The sequence below is a fragment of the Mustelus asterias genome, chromosome 4, assembly GCF_964213995.1.
Source record: "Mustelus asterias chromosome 4, sMusAst1.hap1.1, whole genome shotgun sequence".
NCBI lineage: Eukaryota > Metazoa > Chordata > Chondrichthyes > Carcharhiniformes > Triakidae > Mustelus > Mustelus asterias.
This window is the reverse complement of record NC_135804.1, coordinates 24,495,660-24,516,031: the sequence shown is the minus strand read 5'-3', so window position 1 is coordinate 24,516,031 and position 20,372 is coordinate 24,495,660. Positions and strand designations below refer to the sequence as shown.

At 41.7% G+C, this 20,372-nt stretch overlaps 1 protein-coding gene across 1 annotated transcript in view; it reads left to right on the top strand.

Annotated features, from left to right (window-relative positions):
* dhx38 (DEAH (Asp-Glu-Ala-His) box polypeptide 38) overlaps positions 1 to 20,372 on the top strand; it is a 105,273-nt gene that overhangs the window by 44,131 nt on the left and 40,770 nt on the right. The window contains exons 17-25 of the mRNA XM_078210651.1: positions 1,043 to 1,159; positions 2,496 to 2,603; positions 4,190 to 4,302; positions 5,916 to 6,124; positions 6,863 to 7,017; positions 14,104 to 14,259; positions 18,189 to 18,323; positions 18,488 to 18,613; positions 19,873 to 19,968. Coding sequence (XP_078066777.1) covers positions 1,043 to 1,159; positions 2,496 to 2,603; positions 4,190 to 4,302; positions 5,916 to 6,124; positions 6,863 to 7,017; positions 14,104 to 14,259; positions 18,189 to 18,323; positions 18,488 to 18,613; positions 19,873 to 19,968 — 1,215 coding nt within the window. The remainder of the gene's footprint in view (positions 1 to 1,042; positions 1,160 to 2,495; positions 2,604 to 4,189; positions 4,303 to 5,915; positions 6,125 to 6,862; positions 7,018 to 14,103; positions 14,260 to 18,188; positions 18,324 to 18,487; positions 18,614 to 19,872; positions 19,969 to 20,372) is intronic.

The window sequence follows — 20,372 nt, the reverse complement described above, 5'->3', positions numbered from 1 at the left end:
GTCAGTAGAGGAATATTTCCTTTTCAATAAACAAAATAAATGACCAAATGAAATTGTGTTTTTTGTGTTCAAAAAGGCAACTGTCATACTGTACTTTTTCCTCACATTGATTTTAGCAGTGCTAAGCAAGGACTTTCAATGAAATTGAGGATGCATAAAATGCTAGAATTGGAGAAGTGCAGAGATCGTGAAGGGTCGTAGGACTAAAGGAGGTTACAGAGATAGGGAGAACTGAGGTCATGGAGGGATTTTGAAACCGGGTTGAGAATTATAAAATCAAGATAGCAAAATCCATATCCCTCACACTTGACGTTACAGGTAAGGTGAATGGCAGTACAGGTTGGAAAAGGGAGTTGGGTGTTGAGAAAAGGAGTCCTTACATTTGAGGAAAAACTTAAAATAATAGGATGATTTCATTGTTTGACTTGAAGAGTGGGCCTGCAGCAGTAGCCAGTATGTACACGAGTGGACACACCAATAATAATTTTATATTGCATAAATCTAATGTCGAGGAAAAGGTGTAGGGCTAAGGAATTCAGAGTAGCAATCAGGTTGCCTGGGACCTATGTGGGATTTGGAGGCCAGACTCATTTTCTCATCAAGAATAGTGTATTTCAACCTATTTTTAATATTTTTAATGTTAGCTAAGAGTCAAGTTGATAATTTTTATAAATTGCTCTTTGAGATTGGCACTCTCTGCATGGATCTAATCATGCATGTCCGAAGCTGAATTTTCTCTGGACAAAGAGCAATATAGAAACAACGATGCTTGCCTCTTGTCACCTGAAGGAGATATTAGTCGGAAGATGACATCTAATGGCATCTCAAATGACAGATTGAGGTGAACATACAGATCTGTTGTGGTTAAAATAGATAAATTGGATAGTTCTAACCTCCCTCCAGCTACATGAATAATTAGGATGAGGATTTGAATCTAGCTGTGTACTAAATTGTTGATACCAGAGTAATGTGCATGAGGATTATTTTATTTATAAGCAGAACTGCTGCTTTGTTCTAATTAAAATGTGCCCTCTCCATCTAGGTGACTTGTGATCAGATAGTGGAACGACTAGAAGAGTTGGAAAATGCGCCCCAACTTGCTGTGTTACCAATATATTCCCAGCTGCCTTCTGATCTCCAGGCCAAGATTTTTCAAAAGGTATACCTCAGTGTTTTCATTCACAAAGTGTAATCTTTTGCATAATCCAAACTCTGAGCTCTTAGAACTATAACTTTCAGCTCATGAGAAGAAACTGGAAAGCAAATTCAATGCTTTTTGGTGAGATGATGTGAATTCCGCACATGTCCCAGATATTTTTTGCAGATTATCAGTTGCTATATTTCTTCTTATAGTTAAGTTTCATGTTTATTTAATATGAAATCAGAAGTGAAAAGATAAACAATTTAAAAAATACACCCAATGAGGTGGTCTCTGGTTATTATATAAAGATCATTGTGTTATTTTAATTTCTTCCATTATGCAGAACAACCATAAACATTGATTCGTCATCCATTATTGTCAACTTCTGGGCTTGAATCTCACCAACCACTTGTACTTGTGCAAAGGTTTAGGCTTCCTGGTGTGATCAAGCTTTCTTTTCAAATTTTTGATGTTGGTTTATAGTTAGTTTGGTAGCAAATGTAATTGCAAAGGCAAACTTTAAATTCTTATGTTTTGAGGAAAGAATTATTTTCCAATTCAACAGTACACAAATTTGAATGCCACTGATCGGAATGTTTTGGAAATATAATCAAGATCTTAAGATTTTTTCTGACTTCAAGACAGTGGGCATGTTGCTGGATGTTAGTTCTTGAATATTTTTAATCTTTACAGCTGAAAAGGAACTTTGCCCAAGTTTTTATTTTTAAGTAGATTTGATTCAGGAGTAAGGAGAGGAGGCTAAGGAAGAGATCAATTTATCCATTACTCAGTCCACGAAGAGTGGCAGTGGTTGTAATAGTTGATTCTTAAATAGTATTTACAAATTGTTTTTTGATGTTGGAGGGAAGGTGGTGGTTTAGTGGTAATGTTGCTCGACTACTAATCCAGAGGCCCAGGCAAATGCCCAGGGGACATTGGTTTAAATCTCACCACAGCAGCTGGTAGAATTTCAATTGAGTTAATAAAATCTGGAATTGAAAGCCAATCTCAGTAATGAGATTACCAGATTCATCATCATAATGAAATTATCATTGATTTTGTAAAAACCCTTATGGTTCACTAACATCCTTTCAGGAAGGAAACCTGCAGTCCTTTCTAATCTGGCCTACATGTGACTCCAGACCAGCAGCAATGTGGTTGACTCTTAACTGCCCCCTGAAATGGCCTAACAAGCCACTGAGTTCAAGGTCAATTAGAGATGCCCTTGCCAACAACACCCACATCCTATGAAAGAGAAGACTGTAGACAATTCCTTGAAGGCATACTTGGAGGTTGGAACCAGCAGAGAAGGTACTGACACCTGCTTATTTTTGTTTTTTCACTTTTTGTCAAGGCTCCAGATGGAATCAGAAAGTGCATTGTGGCTACAAACATTGCAGAGACATCACTGACTGTGGATGGGATCATGTTTGTCGTTGATTCAGGATACTGCAAACTGAAAGTAAGAACATGTTAATAGGGTACAGATTTGACTACAACATTTCTGTCGGATTTAAAGGAGCATAACCTTATTTTAACAAAAATGAATTCTTTGTTCCTGAAATTACATTCTTGAAGGATGCTATTGAAAGGGTAAACCTCGGTAATTTTTAATGGTTTCTGCAGTTTTGCTTAAGATGTACAATATTGGCCGAGAACTTCTGATCTCCGGATGGTCGTAGACCAGAGGTACCCCCAATAGAGGCTGGGGGTCTCCTTGGAAGTCCCAATGCACTAACTACGCGGAAAGTTCCCAGGAAGTTTGGACCTTGGTTTTGACTGGCTTACCAGGAGTTACCTATCATAGAAATCCTACAGTACAGAAAGAGGCCATTTGGCCCATTGAGTCTGCACCGACCACAATCCCACCCAGGCCCTACCCCCATATCCCTACATATTTACCCACTAATCCCTCTAACCTACGCATCTCAGGACACTAAGGGCAATTTTTAGCATGGCCAATCAACCTAACCCGCACATCTTTGGACTGTGGGAGGAAACCGGAGCACCCGGAGGAAACCCACGCAGACACGAGGAGAATGTGCAAACTCCACACAGACAGTGACCCGAGCCGGGAATCGAACCCGGGACCCTGGAGCTGTGAAGCAGCAGTGCTAACCACTGTGCTACCGTGCCGCTACCTAGGAAAAGTTAGAAGGATTAAAACCAGCTCAAACTCCTGGGTAACTATATTGCTGATCCTCTAACTCCCCATTGGATCCCCCAACCCAAACTACTCCCTCAATCACTTGCCTAGCAAGCTATCCCCTCATCCACCTGCCATCCTACCCCACTCAGGGGTGCGCCTGGGTAAGATGCTCTTTCGGAGAATTGATGTACAATGTGGGCTGAATGGCCTCCTTCTGCACTTATGGGATTCTATGGTGTTTCAATGGTGATTGCCCCTCCTTGGAAGATTCAGCCCACATTGAATTATGATATTCCGCCATAAATTTCACAGAAGCACATTTCACAAAGGTCATAGTCTTGCCTCCCAATAATTCAGTATGACTGAGAGTGTGTCTGTTTGTCCTTTTGCATGAAATGCAGTATTTGCTTTGTTTCACAAAATATGAGGATATTTGTGGTTCTTTAAGGGAAGTTCCATTATTGGTCAGATTATTTGTAGGAAATGCTTGGTAGAGCACATTTACCTCCCTCGAGATAGGGGAAGAAAATGGAAACCCCAATCTCCAAACATTTATGCACACATTTGGAGTAGCTCATAAAGTGTCATTAGCAGAAAAACAAAATTACTTTCTTGCTTTGGGCTAGGTAATGAAGTATGGAAGGAAAGAAAATGGCTTTAAAATGAATGCCGATTGCTTATTTCTGTGCCTTCTGCACAGTTGATTTAAACAGAGCATCACTCTGAGAGATAAGAACATACCGTCCTAATTTTTAAACTATCAACCAGTTAGAACAAGAAGCATTAAAACAAAGCAAGAGCAGTACAGTACATTTCTTGTTGTTACAAATATATATTTAGCTGCCATGATTTTTTCACTATTTTAATGTCTCTTGCCTCTTTTTTGACCTTTTGAACAGGTTTTTAACCCTCGAATGGGTATGGATGCTCTTCAGATTTATCCAATCAGCCAGGCTAATGCCAATCAGCGTGCAGGTCGAGCTGGGCGAACAGGTCCAGGGCAATGTTTTAGGTAACTACAAGTAATTTTCTGTAATTCTGTTACGTGCATATCTCACTCCTTGAAAGATATCCAGTGACTACTACTGGATTGTGCATACTTGTGAATGTTGGATGATGCCCACTCAGTTGTATAGCTTGCCAACATCCACACGTGACTAGAGAGATTGGGTCAAGTAGCAGAGATGTTGGTTGGTAAAAATCAACCTCTTCAGAGTAGAAAAAATTTGGCATGGCAGTGCAGAAAACCTTTTCAAGTTCTTTTTAATTTCAAATAAGCTTTTTTTTAACAGAATAAAGATAGAATTGAAACTTAACAATTTTGTTCAAATTACTTGATGAATAAAGTAACTATGGTGTAGACTAAAAGAGAATGGAAAACTGTTCCCAAAACTGTTTCACTAGTACCTTGCTCTTCCAAATTAACAATCTGTTGAAGTCACTACCCTACAAGTCTGACCTTTTTCACCTGCTTAATACTGAAGTTTAGAAAGAAGTTTGTTCTGATCTACAGAGGTGCAGAATAATTTTGTAATTGACAAATTGTGCCATGAACATTACAGAAATAGAAAGCAATCTTTTTGCATTCACTTAAAACTTTCAGTATTAATATAGACCTCAAACTAAATGGACTGAAAACATTTTATTTGGATCAATTTATTTTTGTGAGCAGTATTAAATTTGACCAAAAAGAATTGTTGGGTCTTGCAGCTATAAATAAGTTGTGTAAAATAACATTTTGAGACATGAATTTACGACGCAGAGGTTAATTCCCTTTACCTTGCTTCGTAATCTGGTAGAAGTGTTTGGGAAGATGTTAACTGTTCTACCTTAGCATTTAGAGGTTAATTAACATAAAGACCTGACATTCGCTTTAAGTGAATAATTAACAAGTTATTTTATTTAACCAACCGGAACTTTAACTAAACAAGTAACATATTAATTGAAGGAAGGTTCGACTGTAATGCTGTTCGAATAAATATAAGGGTCATTCATTACCAAAACAGTAATAACAGAATTTTAGTCACTCTTTGAGAAAATATACAACCAGGTCTGATGGCTTTTAGAAGCTTTTGGAGTTTCTCTGTTGATTTCTTTATCGGTAAGGTCTTTCTGATTTGATACCCTTTTGTTAGATAGATGGAGACTTCTCTTCAGAGAGAGTTCTTTAGCTGGCAGAGTGGAGAACTGCTCTAGAGATGTCCTTCTGATCTGGCTGGCTCTCAATTGAACTGCCGGCAGGCAGTTGAGTTCCTCTTTTTATAACTAGAATGACCTATCAACTTTGCTCCATCCAGATTGGTCTACTGTTGACAACAACAGCAAATTCAAATTTGATATGTTCCTTTTAGCTGAGTGTCTTCTTTAAACTGATAGGCTGTCAAAAATGCAAAAATCTGCGAAGTCTGTTACCAAGGCAACCCTGATGCTTGGTCCTGGTTACAAATGTTGTAAGCTGCGTACCCTGTGTGCCTGCATCTTAAACATCCCAGCGTTGAACACAAAACCAGCTTTTAAAGGGACCACACATTGTTTTTCCCTCTAGCAGTTTTTATAATTCTTTTACATCTTTACAAACTCAACTTCACAACTCAATATAATAGATTTATTTATTAAACTGTGCAGGTTATACACACAGAGTGCTTATAAAAATGAGATGTTGACCACCACTGTTCCTGAGATTCAGCGGACAAACTTGGCTAATGTGGTACTGCTGCTTAAATCACTGGGTGTGCAAGATCTACTCCAGTTCCACTTTATGGACCCGCCACCTGAAGATAATATGCTGAATTCTATGTACCAACTCTGGATCCTGGGTGCCCTTGACAACACAGGTAATTGGAAGAATGCATTTAGAAGTTTGTTTTGAACCTAAGTTTTTGTCCGCAGGGATAAAATATTGGAATTGTATTGCTTTCAACTTTTGAGAAAGAAATGTCAGTCAAATTATTTTGAGCCCTATGTCATGTCAAAAAGTAATGGGTAATGAAAAACCATTCAGTCCATCGAGACTGGTTTTATAAATCTGCTGATCACCCAACCTAGTAGCCAACTGCATTTTAAATGCCTGTAATGCCACTGACTTGTCAACTTCACCTGGTACAAAATCCAAGGTGGTTATCGCCCCTGAAATGGTGACAGAAAATTGGAGACTAAGTCCAGTTGCAAGATGCACAAATTAAGAATGTTGAGTTTCTTGAGTGCAATTGCAGCTGCACATATCCAGTTGAATGGTGAGAATTCAAAAGGGTGGCACGGTGGTACAATGGTTATCACTGTTGCCTCACAATGCCAGGGACCCAGGTTCGATTCCTGGCTTGGGTCACTATCTCTGTGGAGTTTGCACATTCTCCCCATGTTGGCATGTGTATGCCAACAGTGAATGCTACCGATGGTCTAATCAAACTTGATTTTCAATATTTATTCATTAGAAAAGTGAATGCCTTAACTAACGAGATTATACAATCAATTGTTTGATCTGTTCAACTTATTTTAGACCTCTAGGAACAAATGAAAGTCACTTCCATAACTCAGTCATTTTTTAAATACTGGTTTTTGTGTTGTCTCTGTAGGCAGTCTGACTCCAACTGGAAGGATGATGGTGGAATTCCCACTAGATCCTGCTCTCTCAAAAATGTTGATAGTATCATGTGACATGAGCTGCAGCGCTGATGTCCTCATCATTGTCTCAATGCTTTCTGTGCCTGCCATCTTCTATCGACCGAAGGTATGTGTGAGGTTTGTTTGCTGAGATTTTATTTGTACTATGATTGATGGTGATGATCGGGATTGCAAATGACACAGTATTGTTTATAACACTGCAGTATTAGCATTTCTGATTATGAGAAATTAAAATAGAATTATTATTGACCCAGTAGTGTCATTCACTCCCTTTTCCTGTCGTTAAGCTGTGTGGACTCCATGTCACAATGGCACAAACTTTTATGATTCTGATCAGGAACTCAGCTGTGTGGATGCAGTCTTTGCATCATTCTAGGGCTTTGTGGATTGCAGAATTCCTTAAAGTAAATATTTAGCAAGATGTGTGTTAGGATTATGGCATTCAACAAGAAGCTGGGGATAACACTGCCTTGGGGAAATATCCTACGGACCAGATTAAAGGGTAGAAAGCCAGATGCAGTCAGCCCTGGATTATTTTATACTGAAGACACATTATTTTTTGTTCTGATAAAACTCCCCAAATGATTTCATTGCATAAATAGGGGCTACCATTTTGTTAAAATCATGTTCAAATGTGACAGGCAGTGAAGTACCAAATCAGAACATATTCAGTTTTGTTGGAAATTCATTGCTGTATTGAACTCCAATGTTGGTATCTAACCAAACCAAAGGAGTAGAAAATGGTGCAAATTTGATTGGAGTTTTTGGGTTAAAGTTGCTGAAATATAAAACATCTTTTACCAGTCAGTCTGGCTTGCATAGAATCCATGGACGTTGAAATTTCTGCAATAATATGGAAACATGAGGAGTGAGGTGCTCCTCCTTATCCTAGAAATGATTGGGGGGGTGGGGGGGCGGTGGTGAGGTGTGCGATTCTCCCAAAAGTGCTGAATTGGCGAGAAAACTGGTCTAGATCACGACTGTTTCTTCAGTGCAACTTCAGACCTGAATCTCCCTTTCCTAGTGACACCACTCCCTGGAACCCCACCGATCGCCCCCTTGGCTCCGTTCACAATGGGCCCTGTCTCCTTGGCACTGCCCAATGCCTGATAGGCAGTGCCAAAGGCATGGGCACTTTGTCCTTTGAGCAGTGCCAGGGGGCACAGGCTGGCACTGTCTGGGTGCCCATGCCCGGCGGGCACCCCCCCCCCCCCCCCCGCTGCCCACCCCCCTAGGGGGCTCCGATTGTCCCCCCTTCACTCCAGCGGGGCCTCCTGCTAGTTCCCCGAACGTTGGGAGCTACTCTAAACCCTGCTGGAGTGAAATACTCCTGGCGGGGTGGGAGATGCTATCAGGCCCGATAATCGCATTTAAAATAAATTTAAAATACATTAAAAGAAGATTTACCTGTCTTCCGGCCGGTTTCCAGCGTGGTCCCGACTGTGACTGTTCTCCGGCTCTGGGAGACGCGCATGCATCAGGAACGCACGCGCGAATCCCACGAAGTGGCCGACGTGCATCTCCCGACCCGACCTGCCAGAAAATTTGCGGGTCGCAATGGGAGAATCACCCCCGATAATGAGCATCATATTTTGGCATCTGAGTGTTAGCTTCTGGTAGGAGGACCAAAAATTGATCAACTGCCAAAAACTCAGATTTCCACCAATACAAGTTCAATCAGTGCCGCAAAAAAAGTCAAGTTATGGAATCTAAACATCAGAGCCATTCTCTGGTATCCTTTTAACCATCTGGTGACATTAAGAGATTGAGAATCACAACTGTGATTATCGTGGGTCAACCCACAGCATGTGGACTGCAGCAATTCAAGAAGGCAGCTCACCACCACCTTCTCGAGGACAACCAGGGATGGGCAATAGATGCTGGCCAGCCAGCGACGCCCATGTCCCACGAATAGAAGAAAAACGGACACAATTTCACCACAAATCCAACAGCTTTATTGCCAAAAACTTAAACTTGGAAACACTACGGAATGATTTAAAACATTCAGTCACCCTGGGTTCATCAGACTTGGTTGACTGCAGGCTGATCGGATCCGATCTAACTGGGACTAATCTGCTTCCAGCTGAATTTCTCCTGTTGATGGTCTCATTCCTGATGGCATCATCTCAAAGAGTGTTTTTAGCCCGATTTTACACTTTGCCTTCTTGGCAGCTACCATTGTGCTCAATCCATCTGAACCACTTGATTGGCATTCTGTGACTGGGTTTGACAGCGTGGCAACCGCTCTCATGCCCAGTACCTTTGAACCTCTTGATTAGCAGTCTCTGGAGTGCGTGGTAACATATTTATAGGGAATTGTCAGCTCATTTCTGCAGCAAATTTAAACAAATCTTAAAGCATATTCATAAAGGACTCCCTGAGGTGCCTCTGTTATTCCTTTAAGAGGCACCTTAGGATTACAGATGTGTTCGTACACTGAGTCTTGATGATCCTGCATATTGATGTTTTAATATCCTGTTATTAGTCTTTTCCTCTTCTTGGCCCAATGCTTCTTCACCCACCTAGTCAGATCAATAAATAGGTAGGTATTCCACCATTACCAATTGTATTAGCACCAGACATGCAAAATGATCTGTACCCAGGGTGAAGTTGACATTAAAATAAAAGCAAAATACTGCGAATACTTAAAATCTGAAAAGAAAAAGAAAATGCTGGAAAATCTCAGCATGTCTGACAGCATCTGTGGAGAGAAAAAAGAGAGTTAACATTTCGAGTCTGTATGATTTTTTCAGAACATTGAAGAAGAGCCATTTTCTTTTTGCTCTCTAAAGCGTCAGAATGGTCTACATGGCCTGTCTGGTGAAGTGTCGCCTGATTATCATCTACTTACTTCACCAGCCTCCATTTGATGAATACTTTCTTCACCATTTCCCCGGAGGGGAGATGGTGGTAATGTCACTGGACTAGTAATCCCGAGGGCTTGGCTAATACTCTTGGGACATAGCAGCTGGTGGAATTTAAATTTTAAACCAAAATCTGGAATTGAAATAGAGGGCCCGATTTTACCATCCGGTTGCGCCCATTTTCGGGTGTGAAAACTTGGTAAAGTTGGCCGTGAGGCGAGTGGCACAATCCGTGCCCGCCTCCATGCCGGTTCCCCCTTTGCCAAGGGCCAAAAATGGCTGCCATCGGGACCGCGCCTGAAACAGATGCGACATCAATTTAAACGCATTTGCATGCATTTAAATTGACTTAATGGGCCACACGCCCAAACTTACTGGCACTTCCCCCTTTACCACCGCGTTCGCCCATTCAGATTCAGTGCGAAACAGACATGGTCCACAAAGCTCTGATTCGGGCGCACCAGCTTCTGAGGAGCACATTCTGAGCTTCTGGTGGCTCTCTGACTCAGATGGGGAGGGGAGTAGGTGGGTCAAATGTCTCTCTGACTCAGATCGGTGGTGGGGAGGGGAGGGAGATGGGTCAGATGGCTCCACTCAGGTCGGTTGGTAGGTGGGTCAGATGGCTTCACTCAGATCGGTGGGGAGGGGGGGGGGGCTGCTGCCATCTGCCTCTGCTCAGTGAGAGGGAAGGAGATGTCCACTGCCACTCTGCATGTGATCAGTGGGTGGGATGGGGGGGTCCGCTGCCACTCTTCGTGTGATCAGTGGGGGGACAGGGGGGATCGGTCTGGGGGATGGGGGGATAAGGGTGTCATTAATGTTGTGGGGGTGGGGCATTGTCTGTGGGGGCCAGGGGGAGGTATTATCCAGCCTGATGTGGCAGGGGAGCGGTTTTCTATCTTTTTTTTAACTGTGCATGCGCAGTTGGTGGCGCTGATCGGAGCTGCAGCATTTTGGGCGCATTAAGCCCACAAGCTTCTGCAGCACGATTCAAATCGCTGTTATTTTTTCAGGCAAAGTGCGTATGGGGGCGCCTGAGAACAGGTCTGAAAGTCAGATCTGAAACACTCCCAGTTTCAAGTCCGCCCAGCACTTAGAATGAAAATGATAAAATAGGGGCCAGAGTCTCAGGAATGGTGACCATGAAACCATCATTATAAAAATTCATTTGGTTCACCAATACCCTTTAGGAAAGGAAATCTGCAGCCCTTATCTGGTCTGACCTACTTTTGATTCCAGATCCATAGCAATGTGGTTGACTCTTAACTGCCCTCTGAAATGACCTAGCAAGCCACTCCGTTCAAGGGTAATTCAGGATGGGCAACAAATGCTGGTCTTGCCAGTGATGACCACATCCATGAAAGAATATATAGAAAATAAATGAACACCTTAGTTGTGGCCTAGTGGGTGTCGGACTTTAAAGGGAAAACCTCTGCCCAACTGGAGAAGACATCAATCGGCACCAGGCAGTGCTTGTTCCCCCGAAGTCTCCTGAGGGGACCCTTTGACTTCATGTAATTCCCCTTTTATCTTCTCTGCTCCCCTCCCAGCCCTTTTCTAGACCTTGGAACAACTTTCAGCCTCAAAAATAAGGGCCATCCTCCTTTATATTTCCTATTCAGTTTGATTCCCTTTTGGCTCTTGAACTGAGCACTGAACTGGGTCTTGATGAATGACAGCCTTTTTGATATCATCGCAGCCAATGTCTGCGATGCTCCCCATCAAGTCTAACTGCCCAAGTCTGCACTTCGATTCTTCATAAACTGGCCATAAACCAGTTGCAAGCACTTCTGGAGGCTTCCCTTAATTCTCTTTCATATTGTTCACTTAATTATGGTGGTCCTCCACAGTATACCCAAGGGCCTGCAAAATTGTATTTCTTACACCTCCAAATTCCTACCCCTTGCCAAACTATTCTTGATAAACCGTTATGTAACTTTGGCTTCAGGGCTGCCAACAGCACTTTTACATGTTGCATGTCACTACAAGCATTTAATCTGTTCTACCACAGCAAACATGATTGTGGTGATGTTCTTTTTCTCCAACTTTGTGACATCTCTCACCACGTCAGCTAATGGTTTGTTTGTTAATTTGTTGGTATCTGGAACCTGATATGCAAGCCACAGTGGTTCTGCTGGTCAACCAAGTAATTTTCATGTCTTGTAAGAGCCATCATTTGCTGAGGAGATAACAACTGGAGGATGTGGGGCCTTGGCCAGGGGTTGACAATCTCCAAATTGAGATGTGTCATCAGGACACTGTGTCTCCCAGTCCCATCAAACAAAAAGTGCCCCTGGTCATACTCAGCACTGTTTCATTTCCTTTGTTTGGGCTTGACGGTGCAGATAACTCACTGTCCCATTTGACTCCAATGTAAAACGCCAAATGCACTTCCACATCTTCTATCTCCCTCACTGACTTTTATGCTCTCTCCTCAGCATACTTATATTTTTCTTCCAAATTGTTATATTTTTGCTGATATTCTATCAATGTGTTTGAAACATTAATTTGGTGCTCTGGTGTTACCACTATTACTCCACAATTTTTCCCTGTCCTCCTGCAATTTCCCTATAAAGCACTGGCCTCCTTTTGAGGTTTCGTCTTTTCCGATTCTAATTGCTTTATCCTTTCCTCCTGTTCCTGCAATTGTACTATTTAAGCTGTAAACCATTTGGCTTTTATTTTATTTGTTCCACAGCACTAGGGGGAGCACTTCCTACACATGCAGAGGCAATGTCGGTTGCAGAAAGTGAGAGATGCTTTTAAGTGCAGCTGGTGTCTTATAACTCATTTTATCATTTGCAACTAGACAGACAGCCTAAATTAAGTTTTGAGATGCAAACTGAAACCTGTTATTAGGGAGTAAATTAAAACAGAATCATGTTAGGATTGACTGTTCCCCAAAATGTCCTCTTCATTTGACAGTCATTAATTTTAAAATTCTCATCAGAAATACATAGGGTTATTGCTTTCTCAATTGGAATTTTTGCAGATGCTATCAAAAAACCTTTGAGAAGCATCAAAATGTATGGACTTACTCCATCTTGCATTATTTATTAACATTTACTATTTTCTACAAATGAAGGTATTTTTTAGCAGCAGGGCTCTCAAGGGGAGCCCCTTTTCACGCTTTGTAACTCCTTTTGTAGCTGCCTTTATTCGTCACAATTGTTCAATGTTTGGAATTAATAATAAATAATAAATGTGTAAATAAATATGTCGTGGCCAATGTGGCGCTCAAGACAATGACTTTGGGATTTAAGAGCCCCATTAACTATCAAATGATCTAGCCAGACTATGCAGAAATTAGGATTTGTGCGAAACTAAGGCCACTGCCACTGTCTGGACAGGTTTAGGGTTAGCTGCTCATGCACCGGTGGCTGGATTGTAGCCTGGATCCGCATGCAGGGCAGTCCGCCCACCAGAAAGGCGGCAGCGTCAGTTAATACAAGTGCCGGAACTGCATTATGGGTTAAGTGCGCATGTGGAACTGTTCCTGATGCCTTTCTAGCCAGTTGCTAGAGTTGCAGTGCTTCTATAGCATTAAACATGGCTTTGTGCATAAGCTCATCACCCACTTCCCTGCTTTCTCCATTGAGGTTTTGTTCTTGGCTATTTTTAATCCAAAGTTCTGAAATCTCGATTTTCCCTGTTACATACTGATTAAGTAAATCCTCTACAGTCTTGCCCCCAGATTTACCCTTCATCTCTGATAGGTCTATTATGTCAATTTACACAATCTCTTGACTAGACTGTGCCAATTTGTAACATCTGAGAGATTCCAAATCACAGCTGATGCAATTTTACCACAAATTCAACAGAATTATTACCAAAAGCTTGAACTTGAAAGCAAAATGACTTAAAATGTAGAGTTACCCCCTCAGACTGGGTTGACTGCAGGCTTTTTGGATCCAACCTGACTAGGATTGATCTGCTTCCAGCAGGACTGTTGATGGTCTTGCTCATGATAGTTCAGCTTTGATCAGGTTTCTAAGCCTGATTTTATGCTTTGGCTACCTGGCAACTAACTGCTGTCATTCTCAATTCCCCTCTGTCACTCAGTTGGCAGTGTGTGGTAACTTGTTTTGAGAATTGTCAGTTTATTTCCGTTGCAAATTCAAACAAATCTTAAAACATATTCTTACAATATTCTCATCGACTTCAAGTTTTCATTTTGATGCATTTTTGTATCTTCAGCGGAGTCAGGAATGGATAAGATTTTTGTTTTCTTTACTGCCTTTTGAAAAGGGAAAGACTGTGTGTAAAACTTTTTCTAGCTGCCTAAATCTACAAATGTACTCATTATAGTATTTGCTTCAAAATTACAGGGTCGCGAGGAAGAGAGTGATCAAATGAGAGAGAAGTTTGCTGTACCAGAAAGTGACCATTTGACATACCTTAATGTTTACTTGCAGTGGAAAAATAACAACTATTCTACCATCTGGTCTAATGAGCACTTTATTCATGCCAAGGCTATGAGAAAGGTAATGTAGCAGTCACTGTACTATTATCTTTTCCATGGGTATGCCCATTAGTAAGTGTTTAGATTTAAGTGCTTGTTATTTCAGTAACCAGATGAATTCATTGAGTGAGATTGTATTTTTGCAAAATAATAGGTCCTATTATTCATTGACCAAAAATGTACAGTGATCCAGGTGGGACTGCACCAGCATTGCCAACTCTGACCTAACCTACTTGCCCTTGTCGTCATCAAACTTTCTGTTGATGCATCTATTCATGACTGTATTGGTAGGAGTGACCACTATAGAATCCTTGTGAAAACAGTCTTCACAATGAGGATACCCTGAACCATATTACATAGATTCAGGCCACATTTCGGAGCTCAGATCTGGACATCCTTGAGGTGCTGTGGGCGACAGCGGCAACAAAGGTGTCTTCCACCACTTTCTATAACCTCTTGGCCTGGCTCAGTACTCACACTGCCATCGCCATCAATTCAGATTCAATAAAGAGTCTAGGAGAACATGCCAGCCGCAGCACTGGGAATACCTAAACATGAGGTGCCAACCTGGTGAAACTAGAACACAAATGACGCTAGAGAGATCCCACAACCACTGGATTTGTTGGAGGCAAACCATCTCAGCTCCAGAATATTGCTGCAAGAGTTCCTCAGGATAGTGCTCAAAGCCCAACCATTTTCAGCTATTTAATCAATGACCTTCCTTCCGTCATAAGGTCAAACCTGAGGGTGCTTGCTGATGATTGTATAGTGTTCAGTTCCATTCACATCTCTTCAGATTTGTGGAAAGGTCTGTGCCTGCATGCAGCAGGACCTGGAGATCTGCTTAGCACTTCTGGTTGAAGATTGTTGCACATGCTTCAATCTTGCCTTTTGCACACAAATGGTGGGCTCCAGCTTTAGTGAGGATGGGGATGTACCTGGAGATTCCTCCTTCCGTTGTTTTTAATAGTCTACTAATATTCATGACTGGATGTGACAATGCTCTAGAGCTTTGACCTGACCCATTGATTATGGCATTGCTTAGCCCCATCTGCTGCTCAAGGCAGCATCCAGCCTTGGATTAATAGGTGGTAATCACCAGGCAAGTGCCAAACAATGACTGTCTCCAACAGTAGACATTCTAACCACCTTACCTTGACATTCAATTGTCTTGCCATCACCAAATATCCCCACCATCAAGGTCCTGAGGTTTACTATTGACCAGAAATTCACTGTGGCTGCAAGATGTCAGAAGCTCCACAACCTATTGCAATTGATTTACCACCTGATTTCTCAAAGCTTTTCCGCAAGGCACAAGCCAGATACATGATAGGATACTTTTCACTTGCCTGAATGAATATGGTTCCAACCACACTCAAGAAACTCACGACCAGGACAAAGCAACCCACTTGTTTTGTACCCCTCCGTCACTGTACCCCTCTGTCACTGATGCACCTTGGCCACAGTTTGTACCATCTACTGCCGCAGTTCATATGTTGTAGGTACACCCACAGAGCTGTTAGGGAAGGAGTTCCAGGATTTTGACCTAGCAATGTTGAAGGAACGACAATATATTTCCAAGTCAGGATGGTCTGTGGTTTGGACGGGAATTTCCAGGTGGTGGTGTTCCCAAAAGTTATCTGCCTTTGTCCCTCTAGATGGTTGTGATTGTGGATTTGGAAGGTGCTGCCTAAGGATACTTGGTGAGTTCCTACAGTGCATCTTGTAGATCGTATACTCTTCTGCCACTACATCAGTGGTGAATATTTGTGGATGAGGTGCCAATCAAGCAAGCTGCTTTGTCCTGGATGATGTCAAGTGTCTTGTGTTTTGGAGCTGCATTTTCCAAGCAAGTGGAGAGTATTCTATCATACTGCTGACTTAGAAACATTGAAACTAGGAGCAAGAGTAGGCTATTTGGCCCATTGAGCTCACTCCACCATTCAATATGATCATGGCTGATCCTCTTATCTCAATGCCATATCCCCGTTATCTCCTCTTACTGTTTGATGCCATTAAAATCTAAAACAAATCTCTCTTTCTTGAAGACGATCAGCAACGTGGCCTGCACTACCTTCTGTGGTAGTGTGATGTGTGATGATAGTAGTGCAATTGATATGGATAAATATATTTTTTTGCTTTTAAGGGGAATGTTTAAAAATTCGACTTCATGCTACAAACAGTCGGCATGTCTGGGGGGAATGCAACTCTCATGCTGGGAGAGCAGGACAATCACTTAGTTTAGCCTTGTAAATGATTATGTCAAGTAGAGTTAATGGACTTTTCTTTTAACTTAAGTTCCCCTAAGGATTTCTGATTAGAGTGATTGCCAGGGTCATGTGATGATGTGGTTAATGTACAGTCCTGAGTCTGTAGCAAAGAAAAATAGCTTTTGCAGGAAGCAGTTTAGTTTGCAGCTGAAGCCTGGTTGGAGTTAGGAGAATTTTGCAGGATTCTGGAACTCTATCTCTCTATGAAAGCTTCAAGACTGTCCACTCATTATAACAAGTACATTCAAGGTTGCTAACTGTATTTGAAGTGGCATTTAGGCTCTGAGGAATGTTGCTTATTTGGAACTGAAACAGTGATAAGTTAGAAATTGAAGTTGTTTTCTTTTCATTTTTAAATATTGTTCAACTGTTAATGGTTAAGTTGCTTCATTTGTTAGTCATATTTAAACTGTATTATTGAATAAAGTTTGTTTTACTATATTAAAAAAATCCCTGCTTTGTCAATGGAATCATTCCTGGAAGGAAGTATCCTTTCCTCACATTTATGTCAAAATAGAAAAATTGTTGGGGGTCTAGTTTGGCTTCATCAGTAGAGAATTCCACAGATTCAGTACCCTTTGAGTGAAGAAATCTTTCCTAATCTTAGTTCTAAATGGTCTATCCCGTATCCTGGGACTGTGTCCCCTGGTTCTAGATTCCAAGCTAGGGAAGATGTCCTCCCTGCATGTAGCCTGTCCAGCCCTGTTAGAATTTTATACATTTTAGTCAGACCTCCTCTCCTCCTAAACTTTAGTGAATACAAGCGCAGTTGAACCAATCTCTCTTCCTAGGACAGTCCCGCCAACTCTGGTAACAGCCTAGTGAACTTACGCTGCACTCTATGGCAAGTATATATTTTCTTAGGTAGGGAGACCAAAACTGCACGCAATGCTCCAGGTGTGGTCTCATCAAGGCCCTTTATAACTGCAGTAAGATATTCTTACTTCTGATATCCCTGTTGAGGAATAGTAATTTTGTTTAAGGTAAGTTGTCAGTGGTGGGGAGGACAAAATGAGACGTCACACAATACCAGGTTATAGTCCAACAGATTTATTGAAATCTCAAACTTTTGTCAGGGGCGGCACGGTAGCACAGTTGGGGCGGCACGGTAGCACAGTGGTTAGCACTGCTGCTTCACAGCTCCAGGGTCCCGGGTTCGATTCCCGGCTCGGGTCACTGTCTGTGTGGAGTTTGCACATTCTCCTCGTGTCTGCGTGGGTTTCCTCCGGGTGCTCCGGTTTCCTCCCACAGTCCAAAGATGTGCGGGTTAGGTTGATTGGCCAGGTTAAAAAATTGCCCCTTAGAGTTCTGGGATGCGTAGGTTAGAGGGATTAGCGGGTAAAATATGTGGGGGTAGGGCCTGGGTGGGATTGTGGTCGGTGCAGACTCGATGGGCCGAATGGCCTCCTTCTGCACTGTAGGGTTTCTATGATTTCTATGAGGTGACAAAAGGAGCAGCACTCTGAAAGCTTGTGATTTCAATCAAACCTGTTGGACTATAACCTGATGTTGTGTGGCATCTCATCTTGTCCACCCCAGTCCAGCACCGGCATCTCCATATCAGTGGTGGGGAGGGCAAAGGAATTCGAAGAGGGATATCAGGAGAAATAATAAAATTTGGAGCAAGTGTGAGGTGAAAGTTATGATGGGTTTATGGACTTGTCTGCCGTTGTCGTTTAAGGTCCGAGAAGTGCGTTCCCAGTTGAAGGATATAATGATGCAACAACGTATGAATATTGTATCTTGTGGTACTGACTGGGACATCATCAGAAAATGCATCTGTGCGGCATACTTTCATCAGGCTGCAAAACTCAAGGTTAGAAACTATTTAACTATTACTTCGGTACATGATCTTAACTCTGTAGTTTTAGGGATGATTTCCAATTCTTCAATATTTGCATACCTTAGCTTTGCAGACTTTGGCTTTTTTTTAATCTCTAAGAGTTGAATAACTCGTAACATGATTTTAATGTTTTGCAGGGTATAGGAGAGTACGTGAATGTGAGAACAGGCATGCCTTGCCACTTGCACCCGACCAGTTCACTGTTTGGCATGGGTTACACACCAGATTATATTGTGTATCACGAACTAGTGATGACTTCAAAGGTAAGATTCAGTGCTAAAAACTGAGCTCTGATGCAAGTTTGCTTGAACATTTTTTTTTGAAAACTGCAATGTATATGTCACGTTGTAGGAGCGTTTTTCAGAGACTGTGTATTAAGCAGGCTTTCATTTAATTACGGCTCAACAAACACAAAGACTCGCGGAGACAGGTACTCTGGTAAAAAGACGTTTCTTTATTTTCCAAGCTTGGTCAATGTACAAAGGAGAGAGATTTGGGGCAGTTCCAAATCTAGTCTGAAATTACATCACTCTCATTATACAATTTTGGAAAGTCATTTGCCCACCCCTTGCTCACCCCAGCTGGGTATGAGCCAATAATTATTAGTATAGATTATTTACCTTGGCCAGTAACATTTACCCTGTGAGAGCATGGGACTACGTGATCAGTTTGTGGACTTTGAAAGTCTTTCTCACAGTCACAGTGCCTGAAGAATACTTTTTGCATAGGGGCACCTATTGCCACTGTTAGAGAATTTAGACATGTATTTCTGAAAATATTCTGTATTAAAAGCATATAACTTGGTTAATAACGTAATGCATGATGGGACGTAGTTAAGTAAAAAGAACCACATTACTCGGAACAATGCAGTTACTGAGCAAAGGGAAGAGCAACTCTTATAGTGCCTGTAGACAGTCCTAATGATAGGATATTCACAAAGCAAGTACAAACCAGTGGACCCAGACAGTTCTAATGAATAGGATATACATTACACCAGATAGGAGAGTCTGGAAGGTGTCAGGTGACTGTGAGAGTGGCATGGTGGTACAGTGGTTAGTGCTGATGCCTCACATCTCCAGGAACCTGGTTTCGATTCTGGCCTCGGATACCTGTCTGTCTGGAGTTTGCACATTCTCCCTCTATTTGCGTGGGTTTCCTCAGGTGCCCCAGTTTCCTCCCACAGTCCAAAGACGTGCAGGATAGGTGGATTGGCTACAATAAAATTGCCCCTCACATTGTTTGTGGATGAGTGTTAATCTCTGCTTTGGCCAGTTATCTATTAGACATTAGCTATTGTATAAGTATCACGCAATGCTGTGTACTCCCCAGTTTACTGTCCTCAATTTTAGTCACTTTGGCCTCAAATAAAAGTAGAGAGATACCTTTATTAGAATTGTGATTTCTGTTGAAACAGCAGTGCTAAAGGGTAAATCTGCGGCATAGGTAATCCCTATTTCTCACTGGAGGGAAGTTGTTGTCTGGTTTAGGCAGACTGCATGATGAATTCATTTCTGTTTTCCAGGAGTACATGCAGTGTGTTACCGCAGTGGATGGGGAGTGGCTAGCTGAACTTGGACCAATGTTTTATAGTGTCAAGCAAGCTGGTAAAACTCGACAGGTAAGTCAGTGTAACTGCAATATCATTTTATAGTTCGAAAAATCAGGAATTTGTCTGAACAGTGTTTCTGTATACATGAAATATTGGGAGGTGCTAATGCTTAAGTTTTGATCAGCTGTACTAATACAAAATTGAAACTATTTTCACAAGAAGTAATTGAAAGAGCATGAGAATTGATTGCGCTGAATGGAAACCAAAAAGTATTTTATAAGCACATACCAGAAAAGTAGCATATAAATTGACCCAGTAAACCCAGAAATCATGCTTTTACATATACTTAGCAAATAAGTCAACTCACTCTCGGCCCCTTTGAGCCACAGCATCCTATAATCACATTAGTGGTCAACCTCAAGTTTTCACCTCACAAATGGATGTTTTATTTACCAGTACCTTATAACTGGGTT